General features: G+C 35.2%; 1 protein-coding gene and 1 non-coding gene across 2 annotated transcripts; both read right to left on the bottom strand.

Moving 5' to 3' along the window:
• Positions 1-269: 269 nt before the first annotated feature.
• Positions 270-17,702, bottom strand: LOC138704248 (uncharacterized). The gene is made up of 5 exons (XM_069832150.1): positions 17,470-17,702; positions 17,109-17,344; positions 15,564-15,774; positions 12,172-12,312; positions 270-9,597 (listed from the first exon to the last, which is right to left on the bottom strand). Exons 1-5 carry the CDS (start codon positions 17,540-17,542, stop codon positions 9,269-9,271), a joined length of 990 nt encoding a protein of 329 aa, XP_069688251.1. The 5' UTR covers positions 17,543-17,702; the 3' UTR covers positions 270-9,268.
• Positions 17,703-20,027: 2,325 nt separating this feature from the next.
• Positions 20,028-20,100, bottom strand: TRNAM-CAU (transfer RNA methionine (anticodon CAU)). Its single transcript has one exon. It is a non-coding gene; the product is annotated as a tRNA-Met (tRNA).
• Between the last annotated feature and the right edge of the window lie 4,125 nt (positions 20,101-24,225).

Genomic DNA, 24,225 nt, shown 5'->3' with positions numbered 1-24,225 from the left:
CGAGAAGATATAGGTAATTTTTATATATATGTCTGTAAATGAAACATCGGGATATGAATAGGTATATAGCAAGTCATACTATAGGAAAGCTTGATCTTAACAAAATTGTGGTGATATACTGTACAGTTAAGTATAAACAAAAATGATCATGCAATTGAATGCCAAGAACATAAGAAAAACTGAAATTATTTAATTCCTTATTTCTTATATCCACCTAAAAGGTTTATGTCTAGCATTTCAGGAAAAATTAATGCTTAAAATGCCTAATGTTACGGAGTTAGGGACTAATTTATTAAATATTGCGACTATTTAGGCAGTTTTTAGTGCCTAAAATCCGATGTCTATTAATTACATACAAAAATACAGTAGAAAAATATAATAATCTATTACAACAAATGCCCAGCCACTATTGGTAGTCATGTCAATACAAACAAGTTTGTGAGACAAGAAAATAATACGAGTATTAGCAAAACACAAGAAAGAAAATAATTATGGATATGGTGTTGTTTTGTTAAAGAAAATAATTACATATACTGAATAATTTTTTACTTCAATAGGTTCCTTATAGCATGCTAAAGACACACATATGTGGTTTTTGAAATTACCGTAGTTTTCAAAAGAGACAATTTAATAAAATCATGGATACTTATTATCCATATGGTCCTGACCATATATCTTATTCAAAATTTAAAGTAAAACTTACTGAATCCATCTTGAATATTAAGATTACACAACAATCATTCAAGAAGCATAATGTTGCGGACAAAGCTTTTATCTCCAATCACATCTTAAACAGCAACACAAACGATATTTTAACCTGCAACATAAACTTCCAATTTCTCCATCTTCTTGAATCTGCTAAACTATTTTAAAATTGGTCTGAACTTAATTCCTCCTGTCAACATCTAAGTCTCCCTTGTCCAGTTGAACTTCGTAAATCTGTGACTAGGAAATTAAGGGAGGAATTAAGGAATGCAGAATTCGAATCATGGAAAGTAATGCCTGGAAGAGGCAGAGGTGTAGAATTGTACAGCCAAGTACCTAAAGCCAACGCCTGGATGTTTAATAAGTCTGGACTATCTACATCTGAATGGGTAACCTGCCTCAAAATGAATGCCAATTTGGCAGCAGTTAGAGGAGTACCTGGTCGCTCTTTGGACGGATCCCGGTGCAGACATGGCTGCCCGGAGACTGAAACCCTTGCCCACGTCCATGGTCAGTGTAACAGAGGTTTACTCCTCCGAAATGCCAGACACCATCATGTTCGATCCTTAATTGCAAGTGCTTTAAGAAAAAAGTCTTGGATAGTAGAAGAGGAAGTTTTTTGCCTTGCTACTAATGGCTCCTCTAGACGTATTGACATCATAGTGTATTCCCAGACTACCAAGAAAGGATATATAATTGATCCTACCATAAGGATTGAAACGGGGAGTAGCCAGCCGGAGGATGTCAATAAAGAAAAGATCAACATTTATCTGCCAACAGTTGATTACTTCAAAGCAAAATACCAGCTTGAAGACATTGAGGTGATTGGTCTTCTTATTGGAGCTCGTGGTGTGATTCCCAAGTTCTTTGAACGCTTCAGGAAGACTTTTGAACTACCACAGACACTTACTGCTGACATCATAACTTCAGTTTTGAAATGCTCTTGCCAAATTCTGAGTCATCATATTTACTTACTTACTTACTGGCTTTTAAGGAACCCGGAGGTTCATTGCCGCCCTCACATAAGCCCACCATTGGTCCCTATCCTGATCAAGATTAATCCAGTCTCTACCATCATAACCCACCTCCCTCAAATCCATTTTAATATTATCTTCCCACCTACGTCTCGGCCTCCCCAAAGGTCTTTTTACCTCCGGTCATCATATTTACTGTTTAATTTTTTTTTCTTCTTCATTTTATAATTCATATATGTTTATTTTAATTTTCTTTCTACAAAATTTATGTAAACATTTAATATTGTAAAATTCATGTAGGAGAGTGTCCTGAGTCCTGCTAAATCCAATGAGAGGCAGCTATTATTATTATTATTATTATATTATTATATAGTAGGCCATGACATTAAGTCTGAATCGATTCTTAAAAATCTATATCGAATTTCCAAGGCCCCACAAGTTTCCTCATAATTCATACAATATGTTCATAATATAAAAATATGACAGTTTAGTTTAACAAATATGTAGCCCGTAATAGTATGTTAAATATTAACTGAAAATACTTAATAATTTTTACAAAAACCACTAATATGTGCGTTAAATAGTTAAAAAAAAAAAGGCTCTCATTAACAGAAAAAGAAAGTAGTTACAGTTATGTTATACTTTAACAAAACGACATCATAACTACAAATTACAATAATTCAAGTTCAATACAGAAAAATACTTCATTTTTCTCATTGATATCCAGTGTCTGAAATTTATATTACAATGTTGTAGTTATTTTCAGTCCGGTTTAAGACCAAAGAAATGCAAAATATTCTTTATACAACATGCTACAGTCATTGTTAAATTTTTTTCACAGTAATAGCTATTTGTATTTCTTCATTTTAATATAAAAATATGAAATAATTGACAGCATTGACTGTCCCTGTGCACTCAAGGAGACAGATTCATCATACTCTCTTCTTCTCACATTAAGACAGAAAAAGAACCAATTTAACTAAGACTCTCAATTAATTCGCAGCACTAAAGATTTTGTGCATAATTATATAAACAGAATAAGCACAAATGACAGGACATTGCTTCGTAACAACAGGGCGAGTTAATAATCTTGAAAATTATAATAGTAACACAACAACAACACAAAGCTTTCTGAGAAAATCATATCTTATAATAATATTCAGTAAATTTAATGAAAGATCTTGCACATATTCAGTAACACATCTGTTTAACAGGTACCTATGTTTGTAGTCAGATAAAACCAGAGCCATTTTTCAGTTGAAACACAGCGCAAACCTTCTTTTGTTCTATCATCACAAGACTGTTCTAGTAAATTATTACTAAATCACCATAGTAACAAAAGACATTGAGAAAAAAGTGAGCTCGGACTTGAGGAGTATTAAGCAATGAGGGTTTATTTTTTGGAAAGAATTCAGATTGGACTTTTTCCATTGTTGATGAAAAGATTTATATATTTAAATTTGCTAAAATATGCGTAACAAATCAATCATCCAAAGTGGATAGTGTGGAGTGCGAGTGCAAAAAGGACAAACTCATATTCACTGAAGCTGAGAGTCTCCAATTTTCAGTTGTTTTGTCCCACAATGATATCCATTTTGTAGATGGAAGTTCAGGCATGTCAAACCTTGTATTTAGAAAGAAATATTTTTATGGAAACAAAAATTGTTTGAGACTATTATTTTGTGAGTTGTGATGTCATCGAGATTATTTTTAAATGACTCCATTTATACATTTTATGCTCGACCATGCCGAAATGTAGTAATTATACACCTGGTAGCAGACCTTTAATGCATGTCATTAAAGTACACCTACTCATTAAAGGTCAGGTCTTTCAGCCAATGACGACTCAGGTTACAACTGTTCAGCCAATGACAGGTCAGCTTTCTACCGTTATAAAACCTCAAGTATCGATTATTCTCGGATATGCAATCGAAAGAGAATTAGCGAAAAGTCACGGAGGCTGGAAATCCAATACTGTCGCAGAAGGTTATGTTCTGTTACTATAATAATTAGAGTTAATTGTAAATAATATTCAATTAAATTCAATTTGTCATCTAGTTTTTCAATGTCGAATTCAATAATCAAGGTTATAATATTATAATATTATCAAGTTTAACTGGACTACATCAAGGTCAATGACATTATTGTTCCTCGGAAAAAATCAATACTTTCGCGTCTGCGCACATCTCACAATTCACGACCTAGAACAAGGTCACTTCCGATCTTGTCAGATACAAATAAAATGTATACATCTGAATACCGGTAATTTCAAGTTAGAAATATGGTCGAGCATAAAAAGTCGTATGAAACTCGCCTATAATGGTAATTAAGAAGCTCGTATGAAAATTATGAAACTCGCTTGCACTTGTTTCATAAATATCCATACTAGCTTCTTAATTACTATCATTATAGGCTCGTTGCATAATGCACTGTTTTAATATCATGTGAAAATTGTAATTTATGTAACTAGTGTATAATCTTGGTAATCATGACACGAATGTTTAGCATATGAGCATAAGCTAGCACTCCAATTTTCACGCATGTTTATAATGAAGATTATACACGTTACATACAACATTTAATGCTATTCTAGCATTAAAATATGTTAAAATATATATATTTACAAAATGTAATGAAAATCAATAAAGAAAAAACTAAAATTACGGCCTTCTGCGGAAAATACCCTGTGCCTAGCAAAATATGTTTAGATTCAAAAATATTAGAAAGGATAAATTATTTTACATACCTCGGATACACATTATCTTTTTTCGATGAAGTAGACATTTCACAGAAAATTTCTAAATACACCAAAACAATGGGAATTAACAACATTATGAAACCTTCCCTAGTACAAAGGCATACTCGAATTCGCCTTTACAAGACCTTGGCGAGACCTGTACTTTGTTACGGCAGTGAGGCATGGACATTGAGGAAGAAAGACAAAAGCAAAATAACGGCTAATGAAATGATATTTATGAGATATACAGCGGGATATACGAAATGGGATCACAAACGCAATGAATATGTAATGGAAGAATTACAACTAGAATCTGTAATCAATCACGTAAAACATTATCAGAACAATTGGATAAATCATCTGCATCGCATGCATAGAGATAGAATCCCAAAAGTCATGCTCCACTATCGTCCAAACGGGAAGAGATCTTTCGGTCGTCCAAAGAAGCACTGGATTGAAAATTCAACTGTGAGATCACAACAGGCCATTTGACCTAAGACTTGAAGGGAAGAAGAAGAAGAAGACTAAATGTAATGTTATGACGTAGTAGAGACATGAGTACTGGATATGACGTAATATATTGCGTGGTTGCTAAGTAACCGTTTCTAAGACAATGTTATTTTGAAGTATTCAAAGGAAAATGGATGATAAGTTAGTAATGAATGTTATTGAGGAAATTGTAAAAGAAGTTAATGTAGCTGAAGATTTATTAATTCCACAAAAATCAAGAGATGTTTACGAAAAGGACTATGAAAAATTCTGTGTGTGAGAAAAGACAAATGTGTTAGTGTAACGAGTGAGACAATCTTGGTGGCATACTTTTCAGAGCTGATATTTTCAATGTTTTCCAAGCGAATTTAAGTTAATTTAATACATATGTGTGTTTTGTTTCAATGAATAGATAGTCCTGTGAACTGAGTTTAATCTCTATTTATGATAACATACCATAGGCCACGATTGATACACTGTTGTTTCAATACATTTATTTAATAAGATGATTCTCGTGTTTGAATGTTAGTATGCTTGTTAGGCAACGATTTTAGCTTTTCTTACAGGTACGATGTATAAAATTGTGTTGTGAAGGCAGTGATGACATCATGGAATACTAGTTGCTAGGCAATGCTTTTAAAGCATCAGTGCCAGAATTAGGCCAATTGTGCAAGTTTTATAGCATCATAACAAGCGTATATTTTTATGCAGTACTTCATTTGTTTTATACAGAAGCATTATGGTTAGATTCAATTGCCTGACCACCGGCGTCACCAGATTTCACTCCCTAGACTTTATTTTATTTGGAGCTATGTGAAAGACGTAGTTTACAGAAGGCACTTTATGATTGTCACAAACACCAAAATTAAAATTACAGAAGACATGCTGGAAAGTGCATGAGACGAAAATGACTGCTGATTGAATATCGTTTCAGCAATTAATGCTGCACATGTAAAGAGAACGAAAATGCAAGAAAACTCCCAACTTTTATGAATATTATATACCAGAGTAAAAATATATTCAATGGCTGTTAAGGAATTACAGTTTTATTTTGTACCATTCTTTTATAGGCATACTGTATATATGTTTTTCTTCTTTTACTTTCCACGTAAATGTGATGGTTGATTCAACCTACAACATTCAACAGCTATGAAAAAAGTTCACTCTAAACTCTTTCTTATCAAATAGATGAAAATAATTTCGCTAGAAAAACAGCTCTGATGGAAATAAGCAAATATGTTAGCCTATAATCTTAAAATGATTGAAATGAGATTGTACAATACAGAAATTAAGTTTTTGTGCGTGAGAGGAATTACACATTTTCTACAAATTCAATTTATTCACAAACTCTGAAATCAATCATAGCTTTCTCTAAAAAAAATTTGCTAATCTCATGTCATCATAAGTTTTTGAGCTTTCATCTCACTTCATACAGCTTAACACAAAGCTACATCAGCCCAATAACGGATGTAAATTGCACTTGATGTTTTTGTAAGTTTTGTTGATTCCTCTTCACTTTATACAAAGATACAGACTGAGTGATATTTTAGCATTAGCACCCCACTTACTATTACAGCGTGGACATGTATGCAAATGTATGTTCCATACGTCATTCTGTATCATATGTGAGAGAGACATTTAAGCAATGTTTCCACATACATTTGACAATGCATATACGAGGTCTGTCTAAAAAGTATCCGACCTTTAGCCAGAAAAAATATTTCAAATACCTGACGGGGTTGGGACCCTAATCCCCTTCAAAGTAGGCCCCTTGTGCTTGCACACACTTAGCCCACCGATCCTTCCTCTGCCAGAAACACCTCTGGAAGTCTTCTTTTGGAATGGTGTTCAGCTCCGTCGTCGCATTCCGCATTATCTCTTCTCTACTCTCAAAATGGGATCCTTTCAGTGGTGTCTTCAATTTTGGAAACAACCAGAAGTCGCAAGGAGCCAGGTCTGGAGAGTAGGGAGGTTGGTGAACGGTTGTAATTCCATGTTTGGCCAAGAAAGTGTGTATCAATTGGGATGAATGTGCGGGGGCGTTGTCGTGATGCAAGTGCCAGTTGTTCGCCGTCCACATGTCTGGTCTTTTGCGCCGAACTGCATCACGGAGTCGCCGGAGAACATCGTGATAGTACTCCTTTGTCACCATTTGTCCTTCCGGTGCGTATTCGTGATGCACAATTCCACGGACATCAAAGAAAACAGTCAGCATCACCTTGATTTTGCTTCGCACCTGCCGCGCTTTCTTCGGCCTTGGAGACTCGGGATGCTTCCATTGCGACGACTGTCTTTTTGTTCCTGGGTCGTACCCGTACACCCATGACTCATCTCCAGTTATCACGGTGTTCAGAAACCCAGGATCAATGTTGGCGGTGTCCAGAAGGTCCTGTGCAACGTCACGACGGAGGTCCTTTTGTTCCGGGGACAACAACTTGGGCAAGAATTTCGCAGCCACTCGGTTCATGTTCAAATCATCACGCAAAATTGCATGTGCAGAATCTTTACTCACTCCAACCTCTTCGGCAATCTCCCGCACGGTCAAACGACGATCTGCCATCACCAAATTTCGCACCCTCTCAACAACAGCTGCACTCCGAGCAGTTTGGGGCCTGCCACAACGCTGCTCACTCTCCGCTGATGTGCGGCCATCTTTGAATCGGTTGAACCACTCCTTAATTTGTGTTACACCCATCGCATCTTCCCCAAACACCTGCTGAATCTTACGAATTGTTTGACTTTGAGAATCACGAAGCTTTTGACAAAATTTGATGCAGTATCTTTGCTCAATTCGTTCAGTCATCTTGCGAGAAAACTAAATCCGACAAACACCTAGAACAGCACCTTACTTGGCGACCACCAGCCAGTGACTGGCACAAGCGAATGCGGTGAAAAAATTCAAGCATGCGCATTACAGTTCCTCCTTCCACCATGCACAGTGGCGCCGCCTTAGAATCACAACTTTACGCGGGAAAAATTAAGGTCGGATACTTTTTAGACAGGCCTCGTATTCCAATAGTATAGTTATTTATGATACAAATATTAAAAGTGTCATTTATTTTATGAGTAGGGATATTTGCGAAAATATGTAGCAAAAAATGAACAAAATAAAAACTCTTAACATATGTTGTTGTTGTTTTCTAATGTCAGGCGTTTGACAAAGTCATTTGACCTCTTGCACTCCAATATTTTTCACAGATATTATCATGGTCAGCCACCGAAGCACAGATTTTGAGGTGTTCCGAATCCATTTCTTGGTTTGAGTTGCAAAATGGACAGTTCTATGCAGGTGCTTGGCCAAACAATCATGGCCTGTTGCCAATCTAAATGCAGCTACAGACGATTTTCGTGCTAAATCGGGAATTAACTGTGGATTATGATGCAGAGAGTTCCATTTTTTCCCATGGGATTGTGTTATCAAATTTTGTTTGTTGAAGTCTAAGTATGTAGATTTAATCAATCTTTTCACAGAGTAATACGTAGATTTAGTAACAGGTCTGTAAGTAGCAGTGCTGCCCTTCTTTACTTAAGCATCCGCATTCTCGTTTCCCAGGATTCCACAATGGGATGGTATCCATTGGAATACAATTCTTTTATTAAGTGATATTAATTGAGAGAGCATTTTAGTTATTTCTGCTGTTTGAGATGAAGGTGTGTGTTTAGAGACTATTGATAGAATAGCTGCTTTGGAGTCTCACAATATAACTGCATTTTTAAATTTACTGATGTGGCATAGAAGATTCCTGAGACTTTCACTTATTGCAATGATTTCTCCATCAAAACTTGTTGTTCCAAGACTTGTTGTTCCAAAAACTCTTAACATATATATCACCCACTGCTTTTTAGACACCCAATACGATCTCAAAGCGTGTTTTATAGTACTGTAAAGAATTTCGAGTTTGAAATGTTGGCAAACAAAGAAACAAATGCTAGGGTAGTAATAAAAAGAAACAAATGCTAGGGAAGTGATAAAATTGTGCGATAGGCAGCCATGATTAGTTGAAAGACTTCTTTATCGTACCGTTTTATTGGTCAAAAGTAGTATGACGTACTAAAAGTGTAATAGTGATGCTAAGATAATATTAATTTTTCACTGCATATTTACAACAGATGTATTAGTAAACTTTAACACATATTAGTAGCCTGTATGTATTTACGTCTGTATGTATCTGTGCTTTAGTGGCTGACCATGACAATATCTTTTAAAAATATTGGAGTGCAAGAGGTCAAATGGCTGGCATTAGAAAACAACAACAACATGTATTTATGCATACATGTCCAGGCTCTTAAGTATCACCATTAGCATAATTATGTTTTGCTTATGTATTCATAATAGTGTAGCAAGTTACTTGAAGCTACCAAGTTACATTTGTCTTTCTGGGAAAAGAGATTCGTAAGAGGGGGGTAGATCTTTATCTTCTGAGGTAGATACTGGAGCACTTTCCGACGAATCAGCTGGTGCAGAAGGTGTGGGGAGTGAACGACTTTCTTCATCCTGCACGTGCGGATGCATCTCAACTCTGGACGCAGGCGGCGTTTGACGACGTCTACCACTACAATCACTGGACCAACAGAGCTTACTGTTGTGTCTCAGCAGCCACAAACAAATGAAAAATAATATAAACGTTACCAGAACTGTTGTCACAGCGCCTATTGTCACCCTTGTCCCCACGTCCGAGTCTTTTGTGTCAACTGTGGGAGAAAACAATTCAAAGCATTTGGTTAGAAATGTGTTACACAAATTGTTAAAACTTCAACATTGGAAGAAAGTGTGTAATCAGCAAGGCTGTGGAGTTGGTTTTAATAATAAAACTAGTGGCTTGTGCAGCAAATGCTGCAAACTAAGTTCATTAGATGTTCAAATAAACATTTTTCAGATTTATTTTCAATGAAGAATACCAGACATTCTGAAAGTTATTTGCTTCCATAACAATGAAAGATACTCTCTCTCGAGCCAATACTGAAGAGAACCACGCATGTAAATATCTACACCACACCGCCATTAAATATATGAAAAAGACCCAACCCCACTTGATTAATAACTATAAAAAATATTTGATTTTTAATAATATTATTATCTTACGTAAGTTTTATAGCTTTCAGTAACATATACTATATATACTATATAGCCGCCACTCAGTAAAATATAGAAATCAAAATCTAATTTAAGTTATTCTCTACATCTACTTATATAACCCCAAAACGTTTCACTTTCATATCATCAATATACCATTAATATGTATAATTAATTAAAAATAGTCACATCATGGCATTAACTACAATAATATTTCATTTCTAATGGTAATAATGTCATCAAATCACCTCAAGTTTTGTAGTTTTTTATATCCAATACACAGCTGTACCCAGAAAATTACACACCACAGAATCGAACCTGTAAATTATTTTTAGTAAGTTAAGTTTTTAATAACGAATTTAATTTGAGCTCTAAATATGGCAGCATTCTTGCAGATCATGGCCTTTGTGTAATATTGTTTACTGTAGTGTGTGTTTTGTTTTATTCTGAAATGCAATTAGCTAGTTCTCAAAACTGACGACAGATGGATTTTGGAAAATAGGAAAATTATGTTGAAAAATTGACATTTCAATGAAAACTACTATTTTTCTGAAAAACTTTGAGTTCCAAGCTTCAAAATGAGGGGTCATTTATTAAAATCCGTTCAGCCGTTTTCCCATAATTTCCATTACCAGTTCAAATTATATATATATAGATAACAGAAAATAATGTACATGCTACTTGGAGTATTTAGTGAAAAACTGTTTTCAGAACATGGGAGGAGTGATAGGAGGAGGAAGAAGAATAAAGGTGCATAAGAATAAAGAAGTGTATGTAGTATTTGTGGACCTAGAAAAGGTGTTTGACAGAGTGGATTGGAATAAACTGATGGGATCCTGAAGAAAATTGGTGCGGATTGGAAAGAGAGGAGGTTGTTCAATAACCTTTATATGAAACAGAGAGTCAAAGTCAAGATAGGAGAAGAAATGTCACAAGGAAGTGAAATAGGGAGAGGAGTACGACAAGGATGCACTTTATCACGTACCCTGTTCAACATCTACTTGGAGGATTTAGTAAAGAACTGTTTTCAGAACATGAGAGGGGTGATAGTAGGAGGAAGAAGAATAAAGTGCAATAAGATTTGTTGATGATATGGCGTTGTTAGCAGAAGAGGAGATGATACTAAGGGATATGCTACTGGAGCTAAATGACAGCTGTGAGCAGTATGGGATGAAGATAAATGCAAACAAGACGAAGACCATGGTCATAGGAAGAAAAATGAAAAAGGTAAACGTGCGAATTCTAAATGAGGCAGTAGAGCAAGTGGACAGCGTCAAATACTTGGGGTGTACTATAAGCAGTAACATGAGCTGCTGCCAGAAAGTCAAAAGGAAGCTTTTAATAAAAAAAGAAGCATCTTCTACGGGCCACTGAAAAAAAAAAAAAAAAAAGGAAGAGATCAGTGAAGTGCTTTGTGTGCAGTGTAGCAATACATGGGGGTAGAAACATGGACATTACGACGAAGTGAAGAGAAACGACTAGAAGCATTTGAAATGTGGATATGGAGAAAGGAACGTGTGAAATGGACAGACAGAATAAGAAATGAAGCTGTACTGGAAAGAGTGGGTGAAGAAAGAATGATGCTAAAACTGATCAGAAAGAGGAAAAGGAATTGGCTGGGTCACTGGTTGAGAAGAAACTGCCTACTGAAGGATGCACTGGAAGGAATGGTGAACGGGAGAAGAGTTTGAGGCAGAAGAAGATATCAGATGATAGACGACATTAAGATATATGGATCATATGAGGAGACTAAGAGACTAAGAGGAAGACAGAAAATAGGAAAGACTGGAAAATGCTGGGTTTGCACTGAAAGACCTACCCTTGAGCAGAACACTATGAATGAATGAAGATTTGCTGATGATATGATGTTGTTAACAGAAGAGGAGATGATACTAAGGGATATGCTACTGGAGCTAAATGACAGCTGTGAGCAGTATGGGATGAAGATAAATGCAAACAAGATGGAGACCATGGCCATCGGAAGAAACGTAAAGAAGATAAACTTGCGAATTCTAAATGAGAGTGATTTGAGGGAAAGTTTCGATATCAAATCATTAAGTTCCTCCGTAAAAAGCAAGAAGACTAATTGAAGTCTTCAGTCTTACAAAACAAGAACAACATTTTGAAGAAAAACTTAGTAGTAACAACTTCCAGTATGTGTCAAAATTAACATCTACCATTTGTCCACTTACCCTGAGGTCTGAAGCAACTATCTTCATCGAAACAGCCAATAGGGCAGTTAACACGACCGTCGTGGAAGAGATCCTTCCAGATGCAGATGCTACTTGAAGATGGGCCACAGTTCTCGTAACTAGTCCGGACTTTACTACAGGCTGAAAATCACACGATCATAATTAGTAACAAGCAAAATATGAAATTTCACATTCCACTCGTAAGCCATTCCTTTTTCATAAAGCATTAAAACACGCTTGTTATGAGCTATAAATCATGTACAATTGGCCTAATTTCTGCCACTGGTGCCAGAAAAGGTTACCCAGCAACTAGTATTTCATACAATGTTTTATGCTACTATTACAGCATTACAATATATAAAAAAAAAACTATAATCTTCATTGTCAGGGCTGGGAAAAATACTGACATCCAAGTATTTGAAATACAAATACAAAATACTTCAAAGAATAGTATTTCAAATACAAATACAAAATACTTTTAAAAAATCAACCAAAATACATTTGTATTTCAAATATTCAAAATACATTTGTTTTTGAAATACTCGATACAATATATAAAGAAATAAGAATATTACTGAAAATCTAAAATATTATATTAACGTTAAAAGTATTGTTATCTCGAAGTTTTATATAAACACTGTAACTGAACATTCTTCCTTTTCCCAGTCATCAATGAAATTATGCTACATATGAATAATTACTGCTCCCTTTCAAAACAACAGTTTCTCAAAAAGTTCACCAGATGAGGATCCCTTTGCTGGTGAATGAATAAATCCTGAAAAACAGAACAGTCTTTTTACAGGCGCAGAGGAACACAAACTTGTATTATACTTTATAAAAGCTTGTTTCACTGTTGGGTAATTCTCTAGAGTGCACAGGGTTGTCCCTTTGCCATTGAAGAATTGTATGAGCTCATACTCCGCAGTAGACAAGTTCTTTTCTTTTTGCTTTTCAAAGTCTGTTGTACTTGAGTTGAAAACATAAAAATTGTTTTCGTCTTCATCGTCTGAACTGACGAAAGGTGTAGCAGAGAACTGCTCAGCTGATTTCACACACATATTCTGTATCCTCTTCTTATCATTTGGTGAAGTAGCGTCAGGTAGCCATCCATCTTAAATGATGGGTGGAAGCAAGCTGCCAAAATAGCTCAATTTGCTTCTGGAGTCAGACCAAACATCGCTTTAAAGTCTTGATGAAAGCAAACTTATTAGGATTGGAGTTACTTCCAATAGATGGTGTAGATTACTAGATAACAGAATATGTAATCTGTTTTTGAGGGAAATTAATGTGGGCAAAAATTGGCCATAATAGCACATCTTCTCATTTTGCATTAAATCAAGGGCTACAGCAATGGGTTTCAGAACTGCACAATATTCTTCAAGGACTGAAACTCAACCCCTTTGAAGGTTGGCAATCCCAGTTTTTCACATATACTGTTTATATCATGTTTAAATTGCAATATTTGAGAGGTTGAGTCATAAAGAGAATTCCATCGAGTTGGGCAAGGAAACTTTAATGAATATTTCAAGACTCCTGATATAATTTCTGAGGATTTGGGTCTCCTAGATGCATTGCATAATGGTGAACATTTAGCAAGTATTGGGAGATGGTGTTGGATGCTGTTGGAGATTTCTTTATGGCATTAAGGAATTCAGTTGTGGCAAGAAAACTAAGTGTATGGCTAGCACAACTGAAATGGATAGGCAAATAAGACAAAAGTTCATTCTTTAAAGCCAAATCCAAAACTTAAAAGACAAGAATAAGAACAAGAAGAAGAAGAAGAACAAGAAATTATTTTGAGTATTTGAAATACAAAATACATCAATTTTATGTATTTAAATACAAAATACAAAATACTTTCGAAAATCCTTACAAATTACAAAATACAAATGTATTTCAAATACTGCTCAGCCCTGTTCATTGTAAACACTCGTGAAAATTGGTGTGTTTTCGCTGAACATTCACTCATGCCATAATTACCAACATTGCACACTAGTTACATAAATAATTTATTATTACTATTTTGTGGTATGAGAAAATAACTTTCACGGTTCACGATGTGTAGAATGCAAAATGAACCCTAAAAAATTATTTTATATTTTGATAATAGTTATGTAATTAAACTGACGGTGTTCAGCATGGCACAGCACAGACTTTAAAGATTGTAGGAGTGTGAAACCTAGTAGATATGCTAATTAACCAATGCGCTCGCGAATTATACCAAAAAAATAATTAGTTCCAAGTCTCGCCACCAGGTGAAAATATGGCGCTGTAAGCAGTCAAAACGTGCAATTGTGTGCATCTGTGACATCAGTATGTTCTTCTGGTTGCATTGCATTGTGTCAGTTTTCTGTTGCTTGGTGACGTGTGCTGATTCTGTTAGTGAAGTGAATGTTCGTTGAAAATTTAGAATGATGAACTTTTCTTTGTGAAACGCAACGGCTATTGAGAAGATAGACCGTGCACTGCTAGTGAAGTTGTTTTAGCAGAATGACAGCAATAGCAACGCTGCATTGCGGAAACATTGTCGCAGCAGTGGTTGAACAACTCTCTTGATGTTCAATACGTCACATAACGTTTCAACAACTAGTCAGTCTGAGATTGAAATATGTAGAAAGGAGTTGTGTTGTGTTGTGCCGCTCATTTAGTTACCACGTGGAGATTGCGTAATGGTGAGATATTCTGTACTTGAACGTACATATGTTGTGAAAACTTATTATACGAAAAAAGATCGTGTGGCAAAACAAGACAAAAATTATGAAGTTGTCTATACTTCAAATTTTTTCCTTTTCGTTTTTGCGAATTTTTTGTGTTTTGAAATTACTTGCGAAAATTGGAAGTTTTTAGATTTTTTATCAACTTATTCGAAATTTTAACGTTTTCCGCTCATTTTTTCTTAGTATTTTCATTTTTGGGGCAAAAATCCAGGGTTTTTGGAATATATTTTTCTCGAAAGGACAGAAGCAGTTGTTCTGGATATTTACCGTAAACATTCTTAGGCGAATATAGGTACCCATATATCGCGATAACACAGCTCAGAGCGTGCTGTCATAATCGCCGAGCCAGTCAGTATTGTTCATAAAAGACATGGCTCTCATATAACAATTCGTAGGACAATAAACGTAAACTTCTGTTGGCTCGTGATGAGAAACATTCACAATTTCCAAGAATCATCCAAACACAAAAATCACACTGCGACAAAATCGCTATTATCTGTCACAGTGATTTTTCTGGAGCTGTCACAGTTCGGAACTGTAATAGCAAAATGCTGTCTCACACACTACCTCTAGGCTCAACACATTCTGAAAGTTGTACCTTACATCTTTATAAAGATTTTACTGTAAATTTCAGGAGGGCTAAACAGAAGTATAATAATATGTAATTATTCTTACCTCTGTAAGATGTATACACAATTTCCAGATCCAGTCTTTCATTGTGATTTAGTTTTCTTTTAGCAACGTATATATAAGTGTCTATTTCTCCTTCAGCATCAACATAAGAAATATTCTCTATTCTTCTACCCGACACATCTCCATTCAATGGCTTAAGAGCACTGATTTGGCCACAAAATGCCATGCTTTCTCTTCCATCTTTCCGTTTAAACTGAAAATATAAAAATGATACATACAATATGCACAAAACTAAAAGAATAGGGCGAAGGTAGAATTTCCACCGGCCACTGAACGAATATTGCACACTTTTACCACAGCCACAACATATTTCAATTCCCATTGTGGTATTATATGGAATTATCACTACATTAACACATTAATAATTTACAAAACATACACTGAACGAACTAAATGTAATTATTATGAAAGTCACAATATTTTCTTCCCTCCGTCACGATCCACTTCCACTAGATGGCACCCGACACGAATAGCAGGGATGGCAATATATGCAAACGAAATTATACTAAACATGAGGAATGTTACTACAGGTGTATAGTATTATGTGACAGGTTAGGTTGGGTTAGGTATTATGTGACAGGTTTGGTTAGGTGTATAGTATTATGTGAGCGGTTAGGTTAGATTAGGTGTATAGTATTATTACTATGTTGGCGACACTGAAACCCACTCCAGTCCCTGATTCAAATTACGTCACATTAACTACATAATTGGCCGTATTCTCATTCACGCACGACGATTTTAATATATAAGGTAGGCCTATGTATTTTGGGCACGTTGGGTGGGCATACAGTTCTCCCAGTGATTACATCAATTTCTACTAATCAATATTATAAATCCAAGGCATTTTCAAGGTATTTTAGCAATTTCCTATATAGTGCTAGGGACATAAGTAATCTTCACCCAAAAATATTCTCAGATATCCATGGAATACTAATTTTTCATTGTAATGCAAATCTTAAAAATAAATACATATCAACGGTTGTGAAAATGAGAGGAATGCGAAATAAAATCGTTGTAAATTATATCGACCTCAAATTCCTGTAACTTTCGCAATTCGTCTGATTTGACAGCTATCATAACTCTGCATGATTTTGAAAATTCTCCTAATGCACCCCACTAATAATAAAAAGCAAACTACGGATATGTTCTGCACGTCAATATGAAATAACTGATAACATCACTAGCTTCAGAAGGTCGTCCCACGTAACTTAAGCAACAAAATTCACAATTACAATTAGCCTACTTGCAATTCCAAACAACTTAATCTGTGTTTGAAATAGATTCATAAACGCAAAACACGAAAAAAAAAAAAAAAAAAAAAATTACGGCTAAACTAGCACTTCGTATTCCGCTTATATACATTGCATATACGAATTTGTGACAGGTCAAGTTTGGTTAGTTTAGGCTTTTATTGTGCCTTGCATATACGATCAACTGCAACTCTACAAAAATAATCCCTTATAAATTCAACGATTTTCACTTCCGAAATTACCAGAACTACCTCAGCGCTAGTTTCACCAAATTTACCTTTACGTAGTCTAAACAACCATGTTCATTAGATCTCAATGACAGATTCTGTATCACAGCTATTACACCATCTCCCGAAGTAGTTTTGACTTGAAATCTGCACTTGTACTCAACAACGCCTTGCCAATCCTCGAAAGATCTGCTTTCCAGAATTAATGCAGGTTCATCGTCGCGTCTTATTTCAAGTTTCCGCTTTTTATAAACGTGGGAGCACACCTTATCACTCGAGATATCACCTGTGAACAAAAGAATGCGCAATTAATTATAACACACGTAACATAATGAAGTTTCAGGTCAAATTTCGCTTTCCTCCACTTTAATTATAAAAATTCCATCGATGTTATCAATAAACAATACTCACAGACTTTGTATGAAAAACACACGTTGAGAAAACATAGTACTACCGCATTTTTGACAATTGTAAAAGGAGACATGTTGATATATCACGCAACCATTGCCTCTTAGATTGTTAATATGCTGGCACGTGCCATTACAGATGTGATAAAAACAGTTATGTGAATGATGAATCAAGGAGCAGTGCTGATGACGGAATTCGGAAAGCACAGATCTTGCAAGCTGCAACCAGCGTGCTCATTGGCAAGATGTTTATGTGCCAGAAGACACAAGGTCGCAGGATTGCCAACAGCGATTAATTGGAAATTAAAACAAGGAAACAAACCGCAGAAGGAAATGATATTGTACAAGAATTTAGTTCGCGATGACTCAAAACTAAGTGCGTGTACATTATTATCTATCTTTAAATAACAGTGAATAAATCCTTAGGTATGAGCAATGTTTGTAGATATTAGAAGCAAACTTGGTAAGAAAGGGTGCTTACCTCAAAGTCACGCCACTGGTAGCACACGGAAAAGTTAAGAATAATTCTTAGAATCCATTATAATTATATTCAGCTATTTCAGATGTAATGCAAAAGGACTACTTCGAGGAAAATGATTAAAAATCGAAGTTTCCATTTTTTTTCTCGCGATCCTTATCAGGTTTGAAAAATAATCATGGAACCTTACAGTCACATTCGTTACATCCTCGTATACATGTAAAATATAATAGAATATCCAGTGGCGTTCGAATCTGTAAATTTCCCTTCCCCCACTCAGTCCCCTCCCCCAAATGATGGTACTTTGCGTCATTTGACCAATCGTTCCCATCTACGGGCGACACGATGAATCTGTAGCTCTTTTTGCCGCCGTAGGCGTTCCTTCGGAACACCATTGAAGGCGAACAACATAGTATTATTATGATTACTATTATCCTCCCATATACGTCTCGGCCTCCCAACCAACACTCTATATGCAGTTCTGGATTTGCCCATACGTATTACATGCCCTTTCCATCTCAAACGTCTGGATTTAATGTTCCTAATTATGTCAGGTGAAGAATACAATGCATGCAGTTCTGTGTTATGTAACTTTCTCCATTCTCCTGTAACTTCAGCCCTCTTAGCCCCAAATATTTTCCTAAGCACCTTATTCTCAAACACCCTTAACCTCTGTTTCTCTCTCAAAGTGAGAGTTCAAGTTTCACAACCATACAGAATAACCGGTAATATAATTGTTTTATAAATTCTAACTTTCAGATATTTGAGAGCAGACTGGATGATAAAAGCTTCTCAACCGAATAATAACAGGCATTTCCCATATTTATTCTGCGTTTAATTTCCTCCCGAGCATCATTTATATTTGTTACTGTTGCTCTAAGATATTTGAATTTTTCCACCTCTTCAAAGCATAAATTTCCAATTTTTATATTTCCATTTCGTACAATATTCTGGTCACGAGACATAATCATATACTTTGTCTTTTCGAGATTTACTTCCAAACCTGTCTCTTCACTTGCTTCAAGTAAAATTCCCGTGTTTTTCCCCTAATCGTTTGTGGATTTTCTCCTAACATATTCACGTCATCCGCATAAACAAGGAGCTGATGTAACCTGTTCTATTCCAAACTCTCTCTGTCATCCTGGATTTTCCTAATGGATATTCTAGAGCGAAGTTAAAAAGTAAAGGTAATAGTGAATCTCCTTGCTTTAGCCCGCAGTGAATTGGAAAAGCATCTGGCGGAAAGTGGCCTCTACGGACTCTGCTGTTTTACCGAGACACATTTTAATTAATCGAACTAGTTTCTTGGGAATACCAAATTCAATAAGAACATTATATAAAACTTCTCTCTTAACCGAGTCATACGCCTTTTTGAAATCTATGAATAACTGATGTACTGTACTCTTATACTCCCATTTTTTCTCCAATATCTGTCGAATACATAAAATCTTATCAATAGTCGATCTACTACGCCTAAAACGACACTGATGATCCCCAATAATTTCACCTATATATATGGAGTTAATCTTCTCAAAAGAATATTGAACAAAATTTTGTACGACGTCAACAAAAGTGATATTCCTCGAAAGTTACTATAGTTAGTCTTGTCCCCCATCTTAAAAATAGGTACTGTACAATTAAGGACTCCTTCCATTGTTCTGGTACAATTTCCTTTTCCCAAATTATAAGTATAAGCTTATAAATTTCGCTAGATAATGCGCTTCCACCCTCTTGTATAAATTCTATTTATCTAATTCTATCTTATGTATCTGTAATGTTTTCCTATTCTGTATTTTAGTGTCTATGTTATGTTTTATAAAGCCTAAAGGAGGTACTGAAGGAGCTTATTTTAGGCACCTAAAACAGATTTTTAGGATTTAAAGGTCCGCGGCCTGGTTAATAGGAAAGAGAACCGGTTACAAGAAAATTAGAATGACACCACTGAAGATAAATAATGACATTCATTTTCTTGAAGACATATTCAGCATGGATGTGTGATTGTTTGAAATATTAGAACATGAATTGTGGTAAAAAATACACAACTAATTGTTGGTAGATATTAAAGTGCAAGGCAATAAAAATTATGCCCCGGGTGAGGATCGAACTCACGACCTTAAGATTATGAGACTTACGCGCTGCCTACTGCGCTACCGAGGCCACGAGATATGTTGAGTAAATGAGACAAGATATAGAACATTATTGAGTTCTTTTTTTTCTTCCTCTGTTGGTAAAAGCTAATCATATGAAAAACAGTTGTGCCTAGCTTTTAATTACATTGATGTGAAGGTTATTATCATTATCACCATATTCTTTACTTTAATTAAAGTCTGTATACCTAAGAAATTTTGAGAGATACCGCCATACAACACTGCAAGCCCAAACTACTGCGAGAGAAAATGGCCGCCTTCGATGGATCAATCGGTAGCATGGATCACTGAGAATACAAAATTAATTTTCTTGATTCGATTTCTTTTACATTAATATAATATCTATTAATGAGACACAATATAACGCTTTGTGTAACGTTTTGGTGGTAACGTGTAAATAATGGCTGTTCCTAAAGAACGCATATTTACTGTCGTAAAAAAAAACTTAAAATTATTATTGAAAAATTCAAGACAAGAACAATTACAATAAAACATTACGTAACCATCTATAGTCTAGTAAAAAGTAAGATATCAGACATTTCCCCAATCTTCATTTATGTTCTTATTTCACAATATATACGTGACTGTTCTCGAATCCGGGGACTTCCCATCCCGTGACTCAACTCTATGTCAATGATCCAAGCGTTGCAGTAGATGAGCAGTTTAAAATAATGGTTGTAAAAAAATGTGTTTCCATATACGTTATTGTGTATTTCAAACTATAGTACATAGGGAATTAACATTGCCATGAAATCCATGTATAAAAATTGAAAGTTGGCCAGGTGTATTAAATTAGTAGGCTTTGTAGGAAAAAAAAAAAAAAAAAAAAAACAATCTACTGATTATTGCCAACTAAAATTCTGTTTGGTGGCATTAATCTTGAAGCAATAGATTATTATACTACAGAAGAAAAGATTTTATTTATTGAACTGTATGGAAACAATTCTTTGAAAAAGGAAAGAAACCTATTTGCTGGACTCTTTCCTGGTAGAATTCCATCCCAAAATACGATCAGACTTGTATAAACTTAATAATATGGCTAACATTGTTGTTTGCGTCTTTGTTAAAAAAGTAACCTAATAACAAAAAAAAAAAAAAAAAAAAATCTTCAAAATTACATACACAACAGAAATTATAATGGCAATACCATGATATATTATTTTGAATAACCTAACCTAAAACTGATAATATGTTGTCAAAGGATCATGTATGATAAGTTGGCAATAAGATAGTCTTCTTTTCTACAAGGCCTACTAATTTATTACACAAGGCCAGCTACATGAAATTCCACTTCCAATTTTTTATACATGGATTTCTTATGGCAATGTTAATTCACTATGTACTGTATTACAGTTTGAAATACATAGGGTATATAAATAAAAAATCACTACATGATTCTATCTTTTTAAGTAATATATATATAACATTCAACACAGGTTTGACAGAATCTTAAAAAATGAATAAGGAATTTTTGGAATAATTTTATAGAAATTAGCAAAAAAAAATGCATTTTGCAATATTTTTTATATTCCAGGACAAACATAATTCAATCCAGGACACACCATTAAAATCCAGAACAATTCTGGAAAATCCAGGACATCTCGCAACCATAAAACAGAGGGAAGTAGAGTTGGTAACATCTAAAATCAACACCAGAAATCTCTAGATTTCCTTTTTCCCTCCAAAATGTAAATTTTCCCTCCCAACACACCCTTAAAACCTCCAGATTTAGCGGGAAACCTAAGATGTTGGAAATCCTGCGAAATCGGAAGGTGACCTAAATTGACTGGCTGAAAGATTCGGAGAATCTGTGAATTATAATCACAGGCCAACTATGAGTCACGACACATGCGTTTAATAGCTCGAACTCCGAGGCAAGAAACAAAGGTTATCTCTTATCTGACGCCCACAGCTATTCCTCAGAGGAAAATGAGGAAAAGCGACTGTCAAACTGCGTCTATAAGAAATAACCGGGGAACAATAGTGACCCACTGATATTAATGAGAGGCGATTCGATTCGGAGAATTATTTTATCGTTGGCTCATATCATATGACATACCTTAAATAAATACTTATAAAACTGAAACCAGGTATATTTTGGCTCCTGACTTATGTACATCTACAAAAAAGGGGGTGGGAGCGGAACAATGGTTTAAAAAGTGACAGAGGATTTGACGAAATTTCCATGATTGCGTGATTGCATGTTACGTCTATACAGGAATCAGGGTAGGTAATGGAATTAGGATAAATAAATACTATCTGCTGAAGATTTATGTGTGTATTATGAACGGAATCAAATAAGCTATGAATAACAGTCAATCCTATAATAATAATAATAATAATAATAATAATAATAATAATAATAATAATAATACAGTGGCGTACGCAGAATTTATCAAGGGTGGTCATCATTACCTTTGTTTACTATTTACATTATTGGTATTTTAAATTTTGTATATTATTATTATTATTATTATTATTATTATTATTATTATTATTATTATTATTAGTATGTTACGATATATTTATTATTATAATACTATGTTCTATCTAATAGAATATATCCAAGAATATGCTTAAAATATCTTGAAACGTATTTTTTTCACAGCCATCCAATATTTAACAAACAAGTTAAATTTCATATTGTGTCGGCTTCATTTTATTACAAGGTCGGTACTAGACGGTAATGAAGATAACATTGTTATAATTCGAACGTGCGGCAGCACCAAGCACGGGAATTAGAGCCTATATTGGAGGAGGGATAGAAGAACTATTCCTTATGTCGATGTAGATTTTGTTACTCTGACAGTGAAAAATTAGAGAGGGGAAAATGATTACGGATGAAAAAAATACTCAAATCTAAATATGTCATTTTTTAAGTAAACGGGGAGGTTCAGATCCTGAAACCCCCCATCCTTGCGTACGCCCCTATAATAATAATAATAATAATAATAATAATAATAATAATAATAATAATAATAATAATAATGTACTGTAAGTACTAATTACTATTAGTAATAACATGAGCTGCTGCCACGAAGTGAAGAGAAGCGACTAGAAGCATTTGAAATGTGGATATGAAGAAGAATGGAGCGTGTGAAGTGGACAGACAGAATAAGAAATGAAGCTGTGTTGGAAAGAGGGATGAAGAAAGAATGACGCTGAATCTGATCAGGAAGAGGAAAAGGAATTGGCTGGGTCACTGGCTGAGAAGAAACTGCCTACTGAAGGATGCACTGGAAGGAATGGTGAACGGGAGAAGAGTTCGGGGCAGAAGAAGATATCAGATGACAGACGACATTAAGATAATATTATATGGATCATATGCGGGGACTAAGAGGAAGGCAAAAAATAGAAAAGGAAACTGGGTTTGCAGTGAAAGACCTGCCCTTGGGCAAAACACTGAATGAATGAATGAATGAAATTAGTTACAGAATGTTGTGCTTAGGTTATTTGTAATGCAATGGACATACTAGCGTTAATATGAACCTTGTAGTAGGTAGTGTTAGCATACAGCTGTAATTTATTCGTTCTCGCAGGAAATCAATTTAAACTTGAATATCCATTGTTTGAGACGGTTCCTCGTATAGGATGAGGAGATTTTCATTAGATTAGCATTTCGTGTTAATATTCTTATATGCATAGGATGCGCGGACGTGTAAGTTAGTTTCAAAATCTGAGACGGAAGTAACAGGTGGACAAGAAGGCCGAAAGGAAGCTAGGCGGACAGGAAACATGTGTCCAGGCGTGGAGTTGACTGATGAGGGAATGTATGGACTTTGCCTGCGGGTGGTCAGTAAGATGACGCCAAGCCAGGTTCCAAAAGAGATGATCTGGTATATGTCAGAGAATTGTCAGGACGCCGGAAGTAGGAGATGTTCTAGTTAACGAACAATTTTTGAAGAACGCATCTTAAGTGACGTAAGTGTAATCGTGGCCAATCAGGATTCTTAATAGAGACACGTGATATATAGATAGGAGGGCGAAATTCTAAGTTTGGTGGTTGAAAGTAGAGGGTAGATTTCGCAGATAGAGAGAAGGCAGATATACAGCGTTCGGAGAGGTCGAACTCCACATATTCTCGGCAAACCTAACTCGGAAGTATAACAATTTACGGACTTAGAATTTTTTAGTG

Source organism: Periplaneta americana, chromosome 1, assembly GCF_040183065.1.
Source record: "Periplaneta americana isolate PAMFEO1 chromosome 1, P.americana_PAMFEO1_priV1, whole genome shotgun sequence".
NCBI classification, from domain to species: domain Eukaryota; kingdom Metazoa; phylum Arthropoda; class Insecta; order Blattodea; family Blattidae; genus Periplaneta; species Periplaneta americana.
The sequence above is the reverse complement of the archived record's forward strand: the minus strand, read 5'-3'. Positions and strand labels throughout refer to the sequence as shown.

What these genes read in the sequence shown, in the direction of transcription:
- LOC138704248 (XM_069832150.1), bottom strand. Translation starts at nt 17,542, where the DNA reads ATGTCTCCTTTTACAATTGTCAAAAATGCGGTAGTACTATGTTTTCTC. An exon ending in GTGTTTTTCATACAAAGTCT is followed by an intron (nt 17,345 to 17,469) that starts GTGAGTATTGTT and finishes TTTTGTTCACAG; the next exon opens with GTGATATCTCGAGTGATAAG. An exon ending in TAGTTGCTTCAGACCTCAGG is followed by an intron (nt 9,598 to 12,171) that starts GTAAGTGGACAA and finishes TTTCTCCCACAG; the next exon opens with TTGACACAAAAGACTCGGAC.